The sequence below is a fragment of the Coregonus lavaretus genome, assembly GCF_964263955.1.
Source record: "Coregonus lavaretus genome assembly, contig: HAP1_SCAFFOLD_945, whole genome shotgun sequence".
Classification (NCBI taxonomy): Eukaryota; Metazoa; Chordata; class Actinopteri; order Salmoniformes; family Salmonidae; genus Coregonus; species Coregonus lavaretus.
Window position 1 is genome coordinate 112,683 of NW_028156931.1, and position 17,187 is coordinate 129,869.

The window sequence follows — 17,187 nt, forward strand, 5'->3', positions numbered from 1 at the left end:
AACCTCCTTCCCTCAGCCAGGGCATTGAAAATGGGTCGTGGATGGGTATTCCAGCATGACAATGACCCAAAACACACTGCCAAGGCAACAAAGGAGTGGCTCAAGAAGAAGCACATTAAGGTCCTGGAGTGGCCTAGCCAGTCTCCAAACCTTAATCCCATAGAAAATCTGTGGAGGGAGCTGAAGGTTTGAGTTGCCAAACGTCAGCCTCGAAACCTTAATGACTTGGAGAAGATCTGCAAAGAGGAGTGGAACAAAATCCCTCCTGAGATGTGTCCAAACCTGGTGGCCAACTACAAGAAACGTCTGACCTCTGTGATTGCCAACAAAGGTTTTGCCACCAAGTACTAAGTCATGTTTTGCAGAGGGGTCAAATACTTATATCCCTCATTAAAATGCAAATCAATTTATAACATTTTTGACATGCGTTTTTCTGGATTTGTTTGTTGTTATTCGGTCTCTCACTGTTCAAATAAACCTACCATTAAAATTATAGACTGATCATTTCTTTGTCAGTGGGCAAACGTACAAAATCAACAGGGGATCAAATACTTTTTTCCCCTCACTGTAGATTATTATGAGTCACATATTGCTAGCTAGATTATTATGAGTCACATATTGCTAGCTAGATTATTATGAGTCACATATTGCTAGCGGATTATTATGAGTCACATATTGCTAGCTAGATTATTATGAGTCACATATTCCTAGCTAGATTATTATGAGTCACATATTGCTAGCGGATTATTATGAGTCACATATTGCTAGCAAATTATTATGAGTCACATATTGCTAGCTAGATTATTATGAGTCACATATTGCTAGCGGATTATTATGAGTCACATATTGCTAGCTAGATTATTATGAGTCACATATTGCTAGCTAGATTATTATGAGTCACATATTGCTAGCAGATTATTATGAGTCACATATTGCTAGCTAGATTATTATGAGTCACATATTGCTAGCTAGATTATTATGAGTCACATATTGCTAGCGGATTATTATGAGTCACATATTGCTAGCTAGATTATTATGAGTCACATATTCCTAGCTAGATTATTATGAGTCACATATTGCTAGCGGATTATTATGAGTCACATATTGCTAGCAAATTATTATGAGTCACATATTGCTAGCTAGATTATTATGAGTCACATATTGCTAGCGGATTATTATGAGTCACATATTGCTAGCAGATTATTATGAGTCACATATTGCTAGCAGATTATTATGAGTCACATATTGCTAGCGGATTATTATGAGTCACATATTGCTAGCTAGATTATTATGAGTCACATATTGCTAGCTAGATTATTATGAGTCACATATTGCTAGCAGATTATTATGAGTCACATATTGCTAGCTAGATTATTATGAGTCACATATTGCTAGCTAGATTATTATGAGTCACATATTGCTAGCGGATTATTATGAGTCACATATTGCTAGCTAGATTATTATGAGTCACATATTGCTAGCGGATTATTATGAGTCACATATTGCTAGCGGATTATTATGAGTCACATATTGCTAGCGGATTATTATGAGTCACATATTGCTAGCAGATTATTATGAGTCACATATTGCTAGCTAGATTATTATGAGTCACATATTGCTAGCTAGATTATTATGAGTCACATATTGCTAGCTAGATTATTATGAGTCACATATTGCTAGCTAGATTATTATGAGTCACATATTGCTAGCTAGATTATTATGAGTCACATATTGCTAGCTAGATTATTATGAGTCACATATTGCTAGCTAGATTATTACGAAGTAAAAAGTTTGCTTTGTGTATATGTTGTTTAGTCTCGATTGATGCCATTGTCCTGGCTGGAAGATGCTTCTCAAATATTTTAGCCGTTTTCCACACTCGTCCTCCCAAGAGTGTCCAGTATTTAAGAGAACGTCCTCGGAGAATGAGAGTGTGGAGCACGGTAGTCTGCATATTGAGAAACGCCCACTGTTTATTTTACTGTGCATCTGTTTTTAATGCGTTTATCAAGTGATTCAGATTTCCAATTTATTAACAAGACATGTTGGAAAATAAACTTGAAACAGTCCCACACGTTAATGTAGCGTGTTTGTGACACTCACACGTCAGAGAAGAGCACGGGAGAGTCGGCACGATGTGATTGGACGTCCTGCATGGCGTTCCACTCGTTGATGCGTGATTGGTCAGAGGAGACCCGGCTCTGGTAGTAGCTGACCCAGGTCAGGAAAAGGCTGCCGGGGTAGTAGTTATGGCAACGAGCCACCTCACACGCCTTGTGGAGCGACTGCAGAGCGGACCTGGGAGAGGGGAGAGGAGAGAGAGGGGTGGAGAGAGGAGAGGGGAGAGAAATGGAGAGAGAGGAGAGGGGAGAGAGGAGAAAGAGAGAAATGGAAAGAGAGAAATGGAGAGAGGAGAAAGAGAGAAATGGAAAGAGGTGAGAAAGAGAAATGAGAGAGGGGAGAAAGAGAGAAATGGAGAGAGAGGAGAAAGAGAAATGGAGAGAGGGGTAGACGGAGAAGAGCGGGAGAAGAGAGGGAATGTGAGAATGTGAAATTGATCATTGGTGGGACATTGAGATATTAAGATTAAGGGTAAATGGAATGCAAGGTAAACTAATAAGAGATGATGTATCAGAAAACACTAGGTAACACCAAAAAATTGCATATTGAAAAGGTGAAGACCTAAAAAAGTTGTACTCACCACATGGCCTGCACTGACACAGGCTTGAATACATGGACCCTGTTATCAGTGGACACACTGAAACCCCTGACAGAGAGAGAGAGAGGAAAAACAAGAGGGAGAGAGAGAGGGGGTAAAGGAAAGGAGAGAGAAAGGGAGAGGAGAGGGAGGGGAGAGGGAGGGGAGAGAGGGAGGGAGAGGGTCAAATAAGCAGTCAAACTCCTCTGAACCATACGTCTGTCAAGATGAGTCTGTTGGTCTGTCCTGTCATTATAGTGTGTATGTGAGAGACATTCTTACCCGTCTCCATCCAGGTGTATCAGTGTGTCGCTCCATAGGGGTAGAACCAGCCCCACCAAGCACGAGCTGGAACATACAACATTGTTCTATGATAGTCCATGCCCAATACGATCTGTGTCTGCAGAAATGCACGCGCACACACACACCTGTCTGTAGGGCTGAAGTCCATGCCCAGTACCAGGCTCTCCTCTGTGTCCTGGCGGCCGTTAGTGGAGACCACTACCATGTAGCGAGTCCCCTGGTATAAGGTACTCTCCAACCGTACTGCCTAGAGGGAGGAGAGAGAGGGAGGGAGGGAGGGAGGGAGGTGTGAAGGAGAGGGGGAGGTGTGAAGGAGAGGGGGAGGTGTGAAGGAGAGGGGGAGGTGTGAAGGAGAGGGGGAGGTGTGAATGAGAGGGGGAGGTGTGAAGGAGAGAGGGAGGGAGGGAGGTGTGAAGGAGAGGGTGAGGTGTGAAGGAGAGGGGGAGGTGTGAAGGAGAGGGGGAGGTGTGAAGGAGAGGGGGAGGTGTGAAGGAGAGAGGGAGGTGTGAAGGAGAGGGGGAGGTGTGAAGGAGAGGGGGAGGTGTGAAGGAGAGAGAGAGGGAGGGAGGGAGGTGTGAAGGAGAGGGGGAGGTGTGAAGGAGAGGGGGAGGTGTGAAGGAGAGGGGGAGGTGTGAAGGAGGGGGGAGGTGTGAAGGAGAGGGGGAGGTGTGAAGGAGAGGGGGAGGTGTGAAGGAGAGGTGGAGGTGTGAAGGAGAGGGGGAGGTGTGAAGGAGAGGGGGAGGTGTGAAGGAGAGGGGGAGGGAGGGAGGTGTGAAGGAGAGGTGGAGGTGTGAAGGAGAGGGGGAGGTGTGAAGGAGAGGGGGAGGTGTGAAGGAGAGGTGGAGGTGTGAAGGAGAGGTGGAGGTGTGAAGGAGAGGTGGAGGTGTGAAGGAGAGGTGGAGGTGTGAAGGAGAGGGGGAGGTGTGAAGGAGAGGGGGAGGTGTGAAGGAGAGGGGGAGGTGTGAAGGAGAGGGGGAGGGAGGGAGGTGTGAAGGAGAGGTGGAAGTGTGAAGACCAGATCTTGATTATTGAAGAGAACAATGTTTGTATTTTCAAATCAAATCAAATTTTAATTTGCCACATGCGCCGAATACAACAGGTGTAGACATTACCGTGAAATGCTTACTTACAGCCCTTAACCAACAATGCATTTATTTTTTAATAAAAAAGTAAAATAAAACAACAACAAAGTGTTGAGAAAAAAAGAGCAGAAGTAAAATAAAATAACAGTAGGGAGGTTATATATACAGGGGGGTACCGGTGCAGAGTCAATGTGCGGGGGCACCGGCTAGTTGAGGTAGTTGAGGTAATATGTACAGTGGGGAAAAAAAGTATTTAGTCAGCCACCAATTGTGCAAGTTCTCCCACTTAAAAAGATGAGAGAGGCCTGTAATTTTCATCATAGGTACACGTCAACTATGACAGACAAAATGAGAAAAGAAAATCCAGACAATCACATTGTAGGATTTTTAATGAATTTATTTGCAAATTATGGTGGAAAATAAGTATTTGGTCAATAACAAAAGTTTCTCAATACTTTGTTATATACCCTTTGTTGGCAATGACACAGCTCAAACGTTTTCTGTAAGTCTTCACAAGGTTTTCACACACTGTTGCTGGTATTTTGGCCCATTCCTCCATGCAGATCTCCTCTAGAGCAGTGATGTTTTGGGGCTGTCGCTGCCACTCCAGGACCTTGAAATGCTTTTTACGAAGCCACTCCTTCGTTGCCCGGGCAGTGTGTTTGGGATCATTGTCATGCTGAAAGACCCAGCCAAGTTTCATCTTCAATGCCGTTGCTGATGGAAGGAGGTTTTCACTCAACATCTCACGATACATGGCCCCATTCATTCTTTCCTTTACACGGATCAGTCGTCCTGGTCCCTTTGCAGAAAAACAGCCCCAAAGCATGATGTTTCCACCCCCATGCTTCACAGTAGGTATGGTGTTCTTTGGATGCAACTCAGCATTCTTTGTCCTCCAAACACGACGAGTTGAGTTTTTACCAATAAGTTATATTTTGGTTTCATCTGACCATATGACATTCTCCCAATCCTCTTCTGGATCATCCAAATGCACTCTAGCAAACTTCAGACGGGCCTGGACATGTACTGGCTTAAGCAGAGGGACACGTCTGGCACTGCAGGATTTGAGTCACTGGTGCGTAGTGTGTTACTGATGGTAGGCTTTGTTACTTTGGTCCCAGCTCTCTGCAGGTCATTCACTAGGTCCCCCCGTGTGGTTCTGGAATTTTTGCTCACCGTTCTTGTGATCATTTTGACCCCACGGGGTGAGATCTTGAATGGAGCCCCAGATCGAGGGAGATTATCAGTGGTCTTGTATGTCTTCCATTTCCTAATAATTGCTCCCACAGTTGATTTCTTCAAACCAAGCTGCTTACCTATTGCAGATTCAGTCTTCCCAGCCTGGTGCAGGTCTACAATTTTGTTTCTGGTGTCCTTTGACAGCTCTTTGGTCTTGGCCATAGTGGAGTTTGGAGTGTGACTATTTGAGGTTGTGGACAGGTGTATTTTATACTGATAACAAGTTCAAACAAGTGCCATTAATACAGGTAACGAGTGGAGGACAGAGGAGCCTCTTAAAGAAGAAGTTACAGGTCTGTGAGAGCCAGAAATCTTGCTTGTTTGTAGGTGACCAAATAGTTATTTTCCACCATAATTTGCAAATAAATTCATTAAAAATCCTATAATGTGATTTTCTGGATATTTTTTTCTCAATTTGTCTGTCATAGTTGACGTGTACCTATGATGAAAATTACAGGCCTCTCTCATCTTTTTAAGTGGGAGAACTTGCACAATTGGTGGCTGACTAAATACTTTTTTCCCCCACTGTACATGTGGGTAGAGTTAAAGTGACTATGCATAAATAATTAACAGAGTAGCAGCTGCGTAAAAAGATGGGGTGGGGGTGGGGGGGGCAGTGCAAATAGTCAGGGTAGCCATGCTGTTCAGGAGTCTTATGGCTTGGGGGTAGAAGCTGTTGAGAAGCCTTTTGGACCTAGACTTGGCGCTCCGGTACCGCTTTCCGTGCGGTAGCAGAGAGAACAGTCTATGACTAGGGTGGCTGGAGTCTTTGACAATTTTGAGGGCCTTCCTCTGACACCGCCTGGTTTAGAGGTCCTGGATGGCAGGAAGCTTTGCCCCAGTGATGTACTGGGCCGTACGCACTACCCTCTGTAGTGCCTTGCGGTCGGAGGCCGAGCAGTTGCCATACCAGGCGGTGATGCAACCAGTCAGGATGCTCTCGATGGTGCAGCTGTATAATTTTTTGAGGATCTGAGGACCCATGCCAAATCTTTTCAGTCTCCTGAGGGGGAATAGGCTTTGTCGTGCCCTCTTCATGACTGTCTTGGTGTGTTTGGACCATAATAGTGATATGGACACCAAGGAACTTGAAGCTCTCAACCTGTTCCACTACAGCCCCGTCGATGAGAATGGGGGCGTGCTCAGTCCTCTTTTTTTTCCCTGTAGTCCACGATCATCTCCTTTGTCTTGGTCACATTGAGGGAGAGGTTGTTGTCCTGGCACCACACGGCCAGGTCTCTGACCTCCTCCCTATAGGCTGTCTCATCGTTGTCGGTGATCAGGCCTATCACTGTTGTGTCGTCGGCAAACTTAATCATGGTGTTGGAGTCGTGCGTGGCCATGCAGTCATGAGTGAACAGGGAGTATAGGAGGGGACAGAGCTCGCACCCCTGAGGGGCCCCCGTGTTGAGGATCAGCGTGGCAGATGTGTTGTTACCTACCCTTACCACCTGGGGGCGGCCCGTCAGGAAGTCCAGGATCCAGTTGCAGAGGGAGGTGTTTAGTCCCAGGATCCTTAGCTTAGTGATGAGCTTTGAGGGCACTATGGTGTTGAACACTGAGCTGTAGTCAATGAATAGCATTCTCACGTAGGTGTTCCTCTTGTCCAGGTGGGAAAGGGCAGTGTGGAGTGCAATAGAGATTGCATCATCTGTGGATCTGTTGTGGCAGTATGCAAATTGGAGTGGGTCTAGGGTTTCTGGGATAATGGTATTGATGTGAGCCATGACCAGCCTTTCAAAGCACGTCATGGCTACAGACGTGAGTGCTACGGGTCGGTAGTCATTTAGGCAGGTTATCTTAGTGTTCTTGGGCACGGGGACTATGGTGGTCTGCTTGAAACATGTTGGTATTACATACTCAGACAGGGACATGTTGAAAATGTCAGTGAAGACACTTGCCAGTTGGTTAGCACATGCTCGGAGTACACGTCCTGGTAATCCATCTGGCCCTGCGGCCTTGTGAATGTTGCCCTGCTTCAAAGTCTTACTCACATCGGCTACGGAGAGCGTGATCACATAGTCATCCGGAACAGCTGGTGCTCTCATGCATGCTTCAGTGTTGCTTGCCTCGAAGTGAGCATACAAGTGGTTTACCTCATCTGGTAGGCTTGTGTCACTGGGCAGCTCGCGGCTGTGCTTCCCTTTGTAGTCTGTAATAGTTTTCAAGCCCTGCCACATCCGACGAGCGTCAGAGCCGGTGTAGTACGATTCAATCATAGTCCTGTATTGACTCTTTGCCTGTTTGATGGTTCGTCGGAGGGCATAGCAGGATTTCTTATAAGCGTCCGGGTTAGAGTCCCGCTCCTTGAAAGCGGCAGCTCTACCCTTTAGCTCAGTGCGGATGTTGCCTGTAATCCATAGCTTCTGGTTGGGGTATGTACGTACGGTCACTGTGGGGACGACATCATCGATGCATTTATTGATGAAGCCAGTGACTGATGTGGTGTACTCCTCAATGCTATCTGAAGAATCCCAGAACATGTTCCAGTCTGTGCTAGCAAAACAGTCCTGTAGCATAGCATCTGCGTCGTCTGAACACTTTTTTATTAACCGAGTCACTGGTGCTTCCTGCTTTAGTTTTAGCTTATAAGCAGGAATCAGGAGGATAGAGTTATGGTCAGATTTGCAAAATGGAGGGCGAGGGAGAGCTTTGTATGCGTCTCTGTGTGTGGAGTAAAGGTGGTCTAGAGTATTTTTTCCTCTGGTTGCACATTTAACATGCTGGTAGAAATTAGGTAGAATGGATTTAAGTTTCCCTGCATTAAAGTCCCCGGCCACTAGGAGCGCTGCCTCTGGATGAGCGTTTTCCTGTTTACTTATGGCCTTATACAGCTCATTGAGTGCAATCTTAATGCCAACATTGGTTTGTGGTGGTAAATAGACAGTTATGAAAAATATAGATGAAAACTCTCTTGGTAAATAGTTTGGTCTACAACTTATCATAAGATACTCTACCTCAGGCGAGCAAAACCTTGAGACTTCCTTAGTATTTGATTTTGTGCACCAGCTGTTGTTTACAAATATACACAGACCGCCACCCCTTGTCTTACCGGAGTCAGCCGTTCTATCCTGCCGATGTAGCGTATAGCCCGCTAGCTGTATGTTGTCCATGTCGTCGTTCAGCCACGACTCGGTGAAACATAAGATATTACAGTTTTTAATGTCCCGTTGGTAGGATAATCGTAATCTTAGGTCATCTAATTTATTTTCCAATGATTGAAGATTGGCTAATAGGATTGATGGAAGAGGCAGTTTACTCGCTCGCCGTCGGATCCTTACAAGGCACCCCGACCTACGTCCACGATATCTCCGTCTCTTTCTCTTGCGAATGACAGGGATTTGGGCCTTGTCGGGTGTCTGTAGGATATCCTTCGCGTCCGACTCGTTGAAGAAAAAAATCTTCGTCCAATACGAGGTGAGTAATCGCTGTCCTGATATCCAGAAGCTCTTTTTGGTTATAAGAGACGATGGCAGAAACATTATGTACAGAATAAATTACAAATAACGCGAAAAAACACACATAATAGTACAATTGGTTAGAGGGCTATTTTGTGTGTGTTTGTGTGTGTGTGTGTGTGTGTGTGTGTGTGCGTGTGTGTGTTTGTGTGTGTGTGTGTGTGCGTGTGTGTGTTTGTGTGTGCGTGTACTCACCAGTTTGATGTTGTCCTCTGGTCGGAGGAGAGTGAACATGGTCTGCAGGTGCTGCTGGAGATCACCTAGACACACACACAGTTAACGTTGCTGTGTGTCCTCATTATCAATAACCATTCCTTGTTAGCGTCCTTATGGCATTTAGAGTACAATTAGCATATCTGCTCAATAGTAAATGCTAAATCAGATCATCTTTTCTCTTTAGTCCCACTAATGCTTTATCACTGGCATTTCTACATCCATCTCCCCTTCGGCAGTTCTAACTCATTAAAAGCTGAATTATGGAGCTTCTCCTGGCCACCGTGCCTTAGCTTCTCCTGGCCACCGTGCCTTAGCTTCTCCTGGCCACCGTGCCTTAGCTTCTCCTGGCCACTGTGCCTTAGCTTCTCCTGGCCACTGTGCCTTAGCTTCTCCTGGCCACTGTGCCTTAGCTTCTCCTGGCCACTGTGCCTTAGCTTCTCCTGGCCACTGTGCTTCTGCTGGGTCTAGGGCGGGTAACTGTACAATAGGACCGGGACGATACCAGTATCGCGATATTTGTTAGTATCGTGGCAAGTAAACAAAAACACAAAGCGGATTTAACTTCTTTAGGAAAACAGCCCTAATGTTGAAAACAAACATCATTATGTTGTCCTCAAGAGTCACATTTATTTTTTAAGATATAGCAATATTTTACATTCAGCAAAGGAGCAATATTGCGAAACTGGTATTGTCCCGGGCCTACTGTACTCTAGTTGTGACATCTGCTAATGTAAAAAGGGATTTATAAAAAACATTTCATTGACTGAACATGAAGCTACCGTGCTCCGTTTTCCCATAATGCCCCTTGATGTCTGTACTCCGTACTGTACCTGCATGTTTGCTGCGGAGCTGAGAGAAGCGGGAGGCGGAGCTAGGGGAGGAGCCACTTCCACGGGGCAGGAAGAGGGCGGCGCCTTTTACTGTCAGGAAGCTCTCACTGATACTGGAGGGGGGAGAGAGAACGTGTTTAGTGTTGCATGGTAACCGGTACCACGCAGGGTTTATACCGGTACCACGCAGGGTTTTTACCGGTACCACGCAGGGTTTATACCGGTACCACGCAGGGTTAGTACCGGTACCACGCAGGGTTAGTACCGGTACCACGCAGGGTTTATACCGGTACCACGCAGGGTTTATACCGGTACCACGCAGGGTTTATACCGGTACCACGCAGGGTTTATACCGGTACCACGCAGGGTTTATACCGGTACCACGCAGGGTTTATACCGGTACCACGCAGGGTTTATACCGGTCCCACGCAGGGTTTATACCGGTACCACGCAGGGTTTATACCGGTACCACGCAGGGTTTATACCGGTACCACGCAGGGTTTATACCGATACCACGGAGGGTTTATACCGGTACCACGCAGGGTTTATACCGGTACCACGCAGGGTTTATACCGGTACCACGCAGGGTTTATACCGGTACCACGCAGGGTTTATACCGGTACCACGCAGGGTTAATACCGGTACCACGCAGGGTTTATACCGGTACCACGCAGGGTTTATACTGATACCACGCAGGGTTTATACCGATACCACGCAGGGTTTCGGTTAGCCGGCTTTTGGCTGATAAAAGAAATGTAAAACTAATCAATAAATAACTGTTGCATGCTAAAATGACCAGGAGAAAAAAAATAATTCCTATTGCAAAATAATGCTTTTTATTCATTGATGGAAATACCAGTCGATGGAAATACATTTGACCTTCATGCTTATCGGTTTATAGGTGCATTTGCATAATTTTAGTGTCATTAAATTGGCCTGTGTGTATTTTCGTTAATCATCATGGATCTTATTTATCCAACACAACTATCACACACGGCATACTGAGCCTACTCTGAGGGGATTTCTCCTGCAGCTCCTCAAAACATGCTTTTATAAACCCATTCATTGCACAACAACTCTAAAATGCGCAATCGGGTGTTAAAAACAGCTTTGGTGCACGATTAAAAATAGATTTTCTATTTTTATTTCTCCACTGGTAATTGAAGAGCGCCTCTCATTCACCATTTACAGTGCATTCGTAAAGTATTCAGACCCCTTGACTTTTTCCACTTTAAGTTACAGCCTTATTCTAAAATAGATTAAATCATTTTCCCCCCTCATCAATCTACACACAATATCCCATAATGACAAAGCAAAAACAGGTTTTTAGAAATTTTTGTAAATGTATTCAAAATAAAAAATTTAAATATTACATTTCCATAAGTATTCAGACCCTTTACTCAGTACTTTGTTGAAGCACCTTTGGCAGCGATTACAGCCTCAAGTCTTCTTGGGTATGACGCTACAAGTTTGGCACACCTGTATTTGGGGAGTTTCTCCCATTCTTCTCTGCAGATCCTCTCAAGCGCTGTCAGGTTGGACGGGGAGCATCGCTGCACAGCGATTTTCAGGTCTCTCCAGAGATGTTCGACGGGGTTCAAGTCCGGGCTCTGGCTGGGCCACTCAAGGACATTCAGAGACTTGTCCCAAAGCCACTCCTGCGTTGTCTTGGCTGTGTGCTTAGGGCCATTGTCCTGTTGGAAGGTGAACCTTCGCCCCAGTCTGAGCTCCTGAGCGCTCTGGAGCAGGTTTTCATCAAGGATCTCTCTGTACTTTGCTTTGTTAATCTTTCCCCTCAATCCTGATTAGTCTCCCAGTCCCTGCCGCTGAAAAACATCCCCACAGCATGATGATGCCACCACCATGCTTCTCCGTAGGGATGGTGCCAGGTTTCCTCCAGACGTGACGCTTGGCATTCAGGCCAAATAGTTCAATCTTGGTTTCATCAGAGCAGAGAATCTTGTTTCTCATGGTCTGAGAATCCTTTAGGTGTCTTTTGGCAAACTCCAAGCGGGCTGTCATGTGGCTTTTACTGAGGAGTGGCTTCTGTCTGGCCACTCTACCATAAAGGCCTGATTGGTGGAGTGCTGCAGAGATGGTTGTCCTTCTGGAAGGGTCTCCCATCTCCAAAGAGGAACTCTGGAGCTCTGTCAGAGTGACCATCGGGTTCTCGGTCACCTCCCTGACCAAGGCTCTTCTCCCCCGATTTCTTAGTTTGGCCGGGCAGCCAGCTCTAGGAACAGTCTTGGTGGTTCCAAACGTCTTCCATTTAAGAATGATGGAGGCCACTGTGTTCTTGGGGACCTTCAATGCTGCAGAAATGTTTTGCTACCCTTCCCCAAATCTGTGCCTCAACATAATCCTGTCTCGGAGCTCTACGGACAATTCCTTCAACCTTATGGCTTGGTTTTTGCTCTGTCATGCACTGTCAACTGTGGGACCTTATATAGACAGGTATGTGCCTTTCCAAATAATGTCCAATCAATTGAATTTACCACAGGTGGACTCCAATCAAGTTGTAGAAACATCAAGGATGATCAATGGAAACAGGATGCACCGGAGCTCAATTTCAAGTCTCATAGCAAAAGGTCTGAATACTTCTGTAAATAAGGTATGTTTTTTATATTTTATAAATTTGCTAAAACATCCTTATTTGTTTGAAACCTGAATGCTTTATTTCATATTATGAGCTTGCTTCAAAGTAGCCTAGTAAGCAAAATCTGACCTAGTGTCTTGTATGTGCCAATCCAATAATGTCCACTTCACTTTCATGCGCATCGCACAGGCCAGTCTGAGTAGGCTTTGAAATTGCAAGTTCACTGTCACGCAGCCTCTGGCAGAGAGGAAATGGACACAGCTTCACAGCAAAGAAAACCGGCATGTCTTTAGCTAAAAACAATATCACCCATATTACCAGAACTACCTTTTTTTTTTTTTCTTCCTGCGCGATTTCGCACGCATTTTACATTATATAATTTACAAACAATGTCGCGGGCCGTTTTTAAACTAATCCTGCGTATCTAATTATTGGTTTGATAACAAACAACGTTGTTCAGTCATGTTACCTAGCTAGCTAACAACCTGCAAATGTGGCAGTAGGTCTAGGCAAATTTGATTGGCACAGGAAGAAAGGAAATGGGTATGGCTACCGTGAAGAAACCCATAGTGGTGTGTCTGGTGGGAAGTAGTTAGGCATTTTCAACGCACAAATGTTTCTTAAAAAGACTAGAAGAGAAGTCGTCAATTTCTCCTCAACCAAGAAAGACTATCATGCATGTTGTTGATGTTAGTTCTGTGTGTGCAGTTAAGGGCAAGACGTGCTGCTCTGTTTTGAGCCAGCTGCAGCTTTGCTAGGTCTTTCTTTGCTGCACCCTGACCATATTACCGGACAGTAATCAAGATGGGACAAGACCAGAGCCTGAACTAGTACAGTTGATCTTTGTGTCAAAAACATATTTTTATAAACAGACATACCTCTCCCCATCTTCACAAAAACCTTTTTTTTTTTTTTAGGGGGTAGATCAACTTTAATATTGCAGATAGATTGTAACTTCCATCAATGTAATATTTTTTCTCACCCATCTACACACAGTACCCCATAATGACACAGTAAAAACATGTTTTTAGATTATTATTATAATATGTTTGCTGTCTTTCTGGGTAAGTCTCTAAGAGCTTTCGACACCTGGATTGCTCCTGATTGTTTAACATTTGCCCATTATTATTATTCTTTCCAAAATTCTTCAAGCTGTGTCAAATTGGTTGTTGATCATTGAGAGACGACCATTTTCAGGTCTTGACAAATATTTTCAAGTAGATTTAAGTCAAAACTGTGCGTAGATCCGTTTCTTTTTTATCCTGAAAAACTTCCCAGTCCTTAATGATTACAAGCACACCCATAACATGATGCAGCCACCACTATGCTTGAAAAGATGGAGAGTGGTACCCAGTAATGTGTTGTATTGGATTTGCCCAAACATAACACTTTGTATTCAGGACAAAAAGTTTTTGCAGTATTACTTTAGTGCCTTGTTGCAAACAGGATGCATGTTTTGGAATATTTTTTATTCTGTACAGGCTTCATTTTCACTCTGTCAAATATGTTAGTATTGTGGAGTAACTATAATGTTCTTGATCCATCCTCAGTTCTCCTATCACAGCCATTAAACTGTTACTGTTTTAAAGTCACCACTGGCCTCATGGTGAAATCTCTGAGAAGTTTCCTTCCTCCCCGGCAACGGAGTTAGGAAGGACTCCTGTATCTTTGTAGTGACTGGGTGTATTGATACACCATCTAAAGTGTAATTAATAACTTCACCATGCTCAAAGGGATATTCAATGTCTGCTTTTTTATTTTTACCCATCTACCAATAGGTGATCTTCTTTGCGAGGCATTGGAAAACCTCCCTGGTCTTTGTGGTGGAAATGCACTGTTCGACTGAGGGACCTTACAGATAATTGTATGTGTGGGGTACAGAGAGGAGGTAGTCATTCAAAAATCATGTTAAACATTATTATTGCACACAGAGGGAGTCCATGCAACTTATTATGTGACTTGTTAAGCACATTTTTACTCCTGAACTTATTTAGGCTTGCCATAACAAAGGGGTTGAATACTTATTGACTCAAGACATTTCAGCTTTCTATTTTTTATGAATTTGTAAAAACATAATTCCGCTTTGACATTTTGGGGTATTTTGTGTAGGCCAGTGACAACAAATCTCAATTTAATCCATTTTAAAATTTAGGCTGTAACACAACAAAATGTGAAAAAAGTCAAGGGGTGTGAATACTTTCTGAAGGCACTGTATTTAAAGACCAGTTTATTGGTTAATTAACCCCATTCTGACACAGACTAACTCCTTGCTAAGAGTCTCAGTGAGCTCACTGGCTGTAGGTGCTGATGTGTGTACAATCATCAGCATACATAGTCATTTTAGCTTCTTGTAAGTGGCAAATCATTTGTAAAAATAGAGAAGAGTATCGGCCCAAGACAACTGCCCTGAGGGATACCGCACTGTACATATCAGATGTTAGAGAAGCTTCCATTGAAGAACACTATCTGGGTTCTATTGGATAAATAACTCTCCAACCATGTGATGGCAGGTGATGTAAAGCCATAACAAGTGAGTTTTTTCAATAACAAATTATGCTCAATAACACCAAAGGCTGCAGTGAAATCTAACAGTACAGCTCCAACTATCATCTTATTATCCATTTATTTTAACCAATCGTCAGTCATCTGAGTTAGTGCAGTACAAGTTGAGAGCCCTTCCCTATATGCATGCTGAAAGTCAGTAGTTAGCTTGTTCTTTGAAAAATAGCATTGTATTTGTTCAAACACAATTTTCTCCATCAGTTTACTAAGAACAGGCAGCAAACTGATTGGTCGGCTGTTAGAGACAGAAAAGGGTGCTTTACTATTTTTAGGTAGTGGAATTACTTTAGCTAACTTCCACGCCTGTGGACACACACAGTCCTTTGGGGGTTGGTTAAAGACATGGCAAATAGGGCTGGCAATACAGTCTGCTACCATTCTCAATAGTTTTCCATCTAGGTTGTCTATACCTGGTGGCTTATCATTATTGATGGATAACAATTCTTCCACCTCTTCCATACAAACTTGACCAAACTCAAAACAGCAATCCTTCTCTTTCGTTATCAGATCTTCAATACACAAATATGATGGTTCACTGTTCAAAGTCATTTCACTTCTTAGGTTTGTCCACTTCACTATTGAAATAGTAATTGAAATGATTGGCACCTCTTTTGCATCATTTCTTCGAACCATAAAATGTTTCAGTTCCTCATCAATCCAGAGGGCTCTAACAGCTCACAGTGAGTTTCTTAACAGGTGCAAGCTTGTCAACAATTGGCACGAGTGATTTTACAATACCAGTGCTGCATCTGGATTCACTTCCTTATGCACATCAGACGAACATAATATTTTGACATCTTCAACAAAAGACTCCTGAGACTAGTGGTCAAGGAGGTGCATGCCAAGAGAACGTGACAACCTCAACCACCCCCCCCCCCCCCCCCCACACACACTCCTGAACATATATTCAGTCCAGTCACACGTACATGTCCTTCTTCCAGTATTAAGGGCATTGGGGAAAGCCCTGTTCTTCCCCTTCAACTCCACACCGTTTACTCTTAGCAGCACACCGGGGGTTAATTGTCCCTCATCATGCTGCTTTGAGACTTTAACACCAGTTTATACAGTGGGGGGAAAAAAAGTATTTAGTCAGCCACCAATTGTGGAATTTCTCCCACTTAAAAAGATGAGAGAGTCCTGTAATTTTCATCATAGGTACACGTCAACTATGACAGACAAATTGAGAAGAAAAAAATCCAGAAAATAACATTGTAGGATTTCTAATGAATCGATTTGCAAATTATGGTGGAAAATAAGTATTTGGTCACCTACAAACAAGCAAGATTTCTGGCTCTCACAGACCTGTAACTCCTTCTTTAAGAGGCTCCTCTGTCCTCCACTCATTACCTGTATTAATGGCACCTGTTTGAACTTGTTATCAGTATAAAAGACACCTGTCCACAACCTCAAACAGTCACACTCCAAACTCCACTATGGCCAAGACCAAAGAGCTGTCAAAGGACACCAGAAACAAAATTGTAGACCTGCACCAGGCTGGGAAGACTGAATCTGCAATAGGTAAGCAGCTTGGTTTGAAGAAATCAACTGTGGGAGCAATTATTAGGAAATGGAAGACATACAAGACCACTGATAATCTCCCTCGATCTGGGGCTCCACGCAAGATCTCACCCCGTGGGGTCAAAATGATCACAAGAACGGTGAGCAAAAATCCCAGAACCACACGGGGGGACCTAGTGAATGACCTGCAGAGAGCTGGGACCAAAGTAACAAAGCCTACCATCAGTAACACACTACGCCGACAGGGACTCAAATCCTGCAGTGCCAGACGTGTCCCCCTGCTTAAGCCAGTACATGTCCAGGCCCGTCTGAAGTTTGCTAGAGTGCATTTGGATGATCCAGAAGAGGATTGGAAGAATGTCATATGGTCAGATGAAACCAAAATGGAACTTTTTGGTAAAAACTCAACTCGTCGTGTTTGGAGGACAAAGAATGCTGAGTTGCGTCCAAAGAACACAATACCTACTGTGAAGCATGGGGGTGGAAACATCATGCTTTGGGGCTGTTTTTCTGCAAAGGACCAGGGCGACTGATCCGTGTACAGGAAAGAATGAATGGGGCCATGTATCGTGAGATTTTGAGTGAAAACCTCCTTCCATCAGCAAGGGCATTGAAGATGAAACATGGCTGGGTCTTTCAGCATGACAATGATCCCAAACACACCGCCCGGGCAACGAAGGAG

General features: G+C 44.2%; 1 protein-coding gene across 1 annotated transcript in view; it reads right to left on the reverse strand.

Annotated features, from left to right (window-relative positions):
• The window catches only part of LOC311119579 (uncharacterized protein), a gene marked incomplete at its 5' end in the record, with an annotated part of 52,927 nt that overhangs the window by 16,782 nt on the left and 18,958 nt on the right, over positions 1 to 17,187 (reverse strand). Inside the window, 6 exons of the mRNA XM_084194254.1 lie at positions 2,104 to 2,298; positions 2,702 to 2,767; positions 2,981 to 3,046; positions 3,127 to 3,248; positions 8,979 to 9,043; positions 9,830 to 9,942. Coding sequence (XP_084050380.1) covers positions 2,104 to 2,298; positions 2,702 to 2,767; positions 2,981 to 3,046; positions 3,127 to 3,248; positions 8,979 to 9,043; positions 9,830 to 9,942 — 627 coding nt within the window. The remainder of the gene's footprint in view (positions 1 to 2,103; positions 2,299 to 2,701; positions 2,768 to 2,980; positions 3,047 to 3,126; positions 3,249 to 8,978; positions 9,044 to 9,829; positions 9,943 to 17,187) is intronic.